The 6000-nt window shown below is 46.2% G+C and overlaps 1 protein-coding gene across 1 annotated transcript in view; it reads right to left on the reverse strand.

Moving 5' to 3' along the window:
• LOC311246582 (uncharacterized protein) overlaps positions 1 to 6000 on the reverse strand; it is a gene marked incomplete at its 5' end in the record, with an annotated part of 28719 nt that overhangs the window by 12282 nt on the left and 10437 nt on the right. Inside the window, 4 exons of the mRNA XM_084336732.1 lie at positions 2710 to 2783; positions 2937 to 3031; positions 4995 to 5213; positions 5866 to 6000. The exon at positions 5866 to 6000 is cut by the window's right edge and continues 205 nt beyond it. Of these exons, the coding sequence (XP_084192858.1) occupies positions 2710 to 2783; positions 2937 to 3031; positions 4995 to 5213; positions 5866 to 6000 (523 nt within the window). The remainder of the gene's footprint in view (positions 1 to 2709; positions 2784 to 2936; positions 3032 to 4994; positions 5214 to 5865) is intronic.

Below are 6000 nucleotides of genomic sequence, written 5' to 3' on the forward strand. Positions count from 1 at the left end.
TTAAGTGGTATTCTTTTATTATACAGTCATGGAATACTTTTGTATCGTGTTTTATTATAATTTTGTTAAATAATGTAAATATGATATTTTTTTAGTTTTGTTTGAATAGTTTGGTTGAATATATATATATATTTTTTTTTATCTACTTTTTTCTCCCATTTTCTATTTTTCTCCCATCCCAATTTCGTATCGTCCAATTCTACCCTCCCCTATCTCGAACGCTGTTAGGCCATGCCTCCCACAAGCCGGCTGCAATGTGGACGAAGCCTTACATCACGTGTCCCCTCCGGTACTCGAGGAAGCAGCCGTCGCATCTTTTCACCTGCACAGCGCGATCTCTCAGCGGCGAGGGTCTGCGTGGGAGGGACACGCCGCCCCCGTCGCTTCCTGATTCTGCTGCGCAGGCGCACCAACCGACCTGTAGGAGTCGCTGTCCACAACGTCCGATCCCCACCCATCAGCTTTCCCACCCCTAACACTGCCAATTGTGTTAGTATGAACGACCAGCCAAGCTGATAGCAATGCGGAGAGCTGGGCTCGAACCCCGCGTCTCCTGCATTGGTGGCGAGCGCCTTGCGCACTACACCACCTAGCCGCCCCTTTTGATTAAGTTTGAGGGTGAGGTTGTTCCTAGAGAGGTGTTTGTAGGGTATATGGCATATAGGGTTAGGGAGTTTGTTCAGAATCCGCTGAGATGCTATAGGTGCCAGGAGTTTGGCCATATAGCCTTCTCGTGTAGGAGGAAGCTGAGGTGTGCGAGGTGTGGTGGGGAACACGAATATGGGAAGTGTGGAGAGGGAGTGAGGCCGAAGTGTTGTAGCTGTGGTGGGGGGCATAGTGTAGCGTTTAGGGGTTGTGAGGTGATGAAGAGGGAGGTAGAGGTTCAGAGCGTGAGAAGGGAAGGAAAGATGTCGTATGCGGAGGCAGCTAGGGTGGTAGGTCAGGGAGATCAAGATAAGGGACAGGGGGGTGGGGAAGGGCATTCGGCGGAGAGGGTGGAGCAGGAGGTTAAAAAGAGGGTGTGGGAGGAGAAATGTAATATTGTGGCCTTTGTGGCAGGAGTGGTTAACGCGACAGCTTTGGTTACGAGTAGAACGGAAAGGATCAAGTTGGTAGTTAAAGAGGCAATTCTGCACTTGGGTATGGAGGGTCTGAGGTGGGAGGAAGTGAAGGGTGCGTTAAATAAGGGGATTGTAGGGGACCAAGAAGGCCAGAGTCAGATCTTGGGGTGCATCACTGAGGGGGGCCTGGCCGAGAAGTAGCAGCGGTAGCTGCACTTCAGGATGGTGAAGGGAAAGGGGGCAGAGACCATACTATGGCAACCATACTAGCGTAGTATAAGAACTGAGGAGGGCGGGAAAGTCAAAAGAAGAAAGAAGAAGAAGAGCTCATCAAAAGAACTGTGGAGGGCAGTAATACACCACAATGCGTCTACACTGCCGGAAATCTAAAGAAGAAGAAGAAGAAGAAGATTCTCTGCCTTTTGCAGGTAGTTGTAGAATGTAATACATTTCATGCTAAACCCCTCCTTTATCTGGTCACTCTTCTTCTTCTTCTTCGGGTCGCAACCGTCTTCCGGATCTGACTTCCTGTAACTCAGTTACTTCTATTCTGCAGCAAACATTGTACATATGTATATACTGAACACTGTGACTTCTATTTTTACTTCTATTTTACATGCTATACTATTTTATTTCATACTTATCTTGTCTAGCACAGTCTCTGGAGCGTAACAGGCTAATGGGGATCCAAATAAACTTAAACTTAAACTTAAACAGTAAGAAGCATTTTGTATAAAAGTATTCTGTACTTCTGTATGACAACTATTAAAGAAACTTGAAACTTGAAAACTGTGCTAACGTTCTAATCTACACTGCTGCCACCTGTCGTGACGCAGTGGAATTGCAGCCATTTTGTAAAAATTTATAAAAATGTAAAAAAAACGGGAAAAATACGGGAACCGGGATGACGGCGGGAAGGAAGGTTGAAATACGTGACAATCCCGGGAAAAACGGGATGGTTGACAGCTTTGCACTAAATGGAACAGGACCAAGCTACATTGCTAATTCTCTAGTCAACTATGTGCCTCCTAGAACATTGCGATCATCTACTACTGGTCTATTGAAGGTTCCAAGCCGCAGTCTAAGGAAAATCGGGGATGCAGCCTTTGCAAACTATGCACCAAAGTTATGGAACACACTACCTATGAACATTAGGGAAGCTAGATCTCTTAATATTTTCAAAAATAAGCTAAAAACGTACCTACACTCCGCTGTTGATTGTACTGTAGCACTATTTTACTCTGTCCATTCTATTGCATACTTTTACTATCTATTCTATTCCACTATATTTTTTAATCTATTCTATTCTACAATTGTATTGCACTGCACTATTGCACTATTTTACTCTGTCTATTTTATCTTACTCTTTTTATTATTGTCTATTTAAAACTGAATCAAACCATAAACTAGGTGGCCTGTTGTTGGGATGTTAGATGTGAAAAAACTGATTTTATATGTCTGCACTTTATGTGCTCATTTTATGCCTGTCTTTTTTCTGTTGTGAAGCACTTTGAGCTGCAGTTTCTGTATGAAAGGTGCTATACAAATAAAGTTTATTATTATTATTATTATTATTATTATTATTATTATTATTATTATTATTATTATTATTATTATTATTATTATTACTCCTGCTTAGAGATTATACCTGATTGTTCCTCCACAGCCACAGCACATCATAGGGCAACTGGAAATCAATCCGCTTCAGCCTCAAGTACTTCCCTATAGGAGAGACACAGGAGACACAGGGGACAAAGGAGACACAGGGAATTCACAGGGGGAATCTGGATGAACTAAGCCTTTAAGACGTGTAAAAGCCATCAGGTATAACCAGCGACAGCGACCTGAGCGACAATAGCATATTATCATGCTCACCAACATGGATGGGAGCAGGCAACAGGCTGTAGTCGTGCTCTTCTGGTGTATATTCCATACTCTCTCTGTTAGCCTGCTGGGACTGGGGAGGGGGGCTGGAGAGGAGACGTGTGACATTTAGAAGGAGCAAAGACAACCGAACACTGAAGGAAAATAATATTGTACATCAGTGTTGCCCACAGGTTCTTAAGTTATTTGTGGTTGTGGTTGGGACAGGGGATAGACACAGTCAAACTGGGACAGGGGGTAGAGACCAGGGGTGCGTTGGTGATTTCAAAGCTGGTTGCACTGTGTTTTAATGACGCCACGTGCACGCACGCTCCCGGGCACGTGCGCATAAATGTTCCCTCGCGTTCGCACAGACTAAAGACAATGCCTAATTGCCTCTAGGAATGGAATGTAACACATTTCATTCACAAGTTTTGTGCGAATGTATCTGAGAACGTATTTGAACACACCTGACGACCTGCGCTATTGTTATGCAAAGTAGCCAGGTGGGTTCCTGGCGAGTTGGCGCATCAGTCGAGTGCAGCGCATTCCTGTGTGCACGTGCGTGCACATCCATGCATGTGTGTGCTTCTGCTCACAGAGCCGGTTGCAACCCCGTCCCATGAGCAACGCACCCCTGGTAGAGACACAGTCAAGCTGGGACAGGGGAGAGACACAGTCAAACTGGGACCGGGGATAGACACAGTCAAGCTGGGACAGAGGATAGACACAGTCAAGCTGGGACAGGGGATAGACACAGTCAAGCTGGGACAGGGGATAGACACAGTCAAGCTGGGACAGGGGATAGACACAGTCAAGCTGGGACAGGGGAGAGACACAGTCAAGCTGGAACAGGGGATAGACACAGTCAAGCTGGGACAGAGAATAGACACAGTCAAGCTGGGACAGGGGATAGACACAGTCAAGCTGGGACAGAGGATAGACACAGTCAAGCTGGGACAGGGGATAGACACAGTCAAGCTGGGACAGGGGATAGACACAGTCAAGCTGGGACAGAGGATAGACACAGTCAAGCTGGGACAGAGAATAGACACAGTCAAGCTGGGACAGGGGATAGACACAGTCAAGCTGGGACAGAGGATAGACACAGTCAAACTGGGACCGGGGATAGACACAGTCAAGCTGGGACAGAGGATAGACACAGTCAAGCTGGGACAGAGGATAGACACAGTCAAACTGGGACAGAGGATAGACACAGTCAAACTGGGACAGAGGATAGACACAGTCAAACTGGGACCGGGGATAGACACAGTCAAGCTGGGACAGAGGAGAGACACAGTCAAACTGGGACCGGGGATAGACACAGTCAAGCTGGGACAGAGGATAGACACAGTCAAGCTGGGACAGAGGATAGACACAGTCAAGCTGGGACAGGGATAGACACAGTCAAGCTGGGACAGAGGATAGACACAGTCAAACTGGGACAGGGGATAGACACAGTCAAGCTGGGACAGAGGATAGACACAGTCAAGCTGGGACAGAGGATAGACACAGTCAAGCTGGAACAGAGGATAGACACAGTCAAGCTGGGACAGGGATAGACACAGTCAAGCTGGGACAGAGGATAGACACAGTCAAGCTGGGACAGGGATAGACACAGTCAAGCTGGGACAGGGATAGACACAGTCAAGCTGGGACAGGGGATAGACACAGTCAAACTGGGACCGGGATAGACACAGTCAAGCTGGGACAGGGGATAGACACAGTCAAGCTGGGACAGGGATAGACACAGTCAAGCTGGGACAGGGATAGACACAGTCAAGCTGGGACAGGGGATAGACACAGTCAAACTGGGACCGGGATAGACACAGTCAAACTGGGACCGGGGATTCACTCAGTCTAGCAACGGAAATTATTGTGTAAATGCAAGATGAGAAATGATCAATGAGTCATTCTATACGTTTGTGAAATCTATTTGTGGCGGGCCACCGCAAATAAACCTATATATGGCAGACCCTGTACATTATTGCTTTTTATCTCCAATAATATACAACAAAAACAGTATCAAGGATATTCTGGTTATGTGCGCCCAATGTCTGATGAACTCACTCCATGGTTTTGTAGTCATCAGAGTAGAGACCCGACCGCTGAAACTTCTTCCTGGGAGGAACATCACTCCTCTCCTCCCATTGGACGGATGCCGTTTGGGACGGAGCCTGGTCAAGGTCTGACTGGCCGAAGCATACAGAAGGGGCGTCGCTCTCTGGTTTATCCTCACCAAGACTAAAGAGGGAGAGGGGAAGGGGGGGTGAAGAGAGAGAGATAGGACTATAGGGAGAGAAAAGGAAAAAAGGAAGAAAGAAAGGAAAAAGAAAGAAAGAAAGAAAGAAAAGGCACTGGCTTAGCACACAGTGCTGAAAACCATGTGTTAATATGATGTGTTGGGTTGGGTGGCTGCATTGTATTTCCACGTGCTGCTATAGAATGTGATGGACTGGAGAGCACTGCAAAAAAAGAAATCCCCATTTTTGAAAAGTATTATGTTTAGCTTATTTTGAGTCTTAAAATCAAATTTTCTGAAAGCTGTGAAAAGATCTGCCAGTGGGGTGAGCGAATTGGCCCATCTCAAACCCTGCCCTCTTTCCTTGATCCTCCAATCACAACCGCTGCTCATGAAGGAAGCAACATTTATGATTGGAGGATCAAGGAAAAGAGGGTGGGGTTTGACATAATGTCGATTTCACTTTCAAATCATGTCTCTTGAAATAAAGCTGGGTCTTTCATGATAATTTGGCTTCTTTTGAAAAAGTCCCTGGAACACACCCATCTTCACGGAAACAAGTGACATTCTCTCACCCCATTGGCAAATTCTCCCCCCACGTGTTTTAAGAAAATAAGTTTTTTTACGACACAATACAAGAATGAATGACTCGTTAATATGGTGATTTTTTAAATTTTTTTGCTGAGCCGTTGTGTTTACCTCTGACGACAAGGAGAATCACTGTGCTTCCTCTTCCTCCCTCTCTTCCTCTTGGCCGGGACCACCAAGTCAATCACCTGCTGCACTGTGTCTCCTCCTCCTCCTCCTCCTTCTATCTCGTCTCCTCCTCTCCCT

The sequence above is a fragment of the Notolepis coatsorum genome (genome assembly GCF_963971535.1).
Source record: "Notolepis coatsorum genome assembly, chromosome: 19".
Classification (NCBI taxonomy): Eukaryota; Metazoa; Chordata; class Actinopteri; order Aulopiformes; family Paralepididae; genus Notolepis; species Notolepis coatsorum.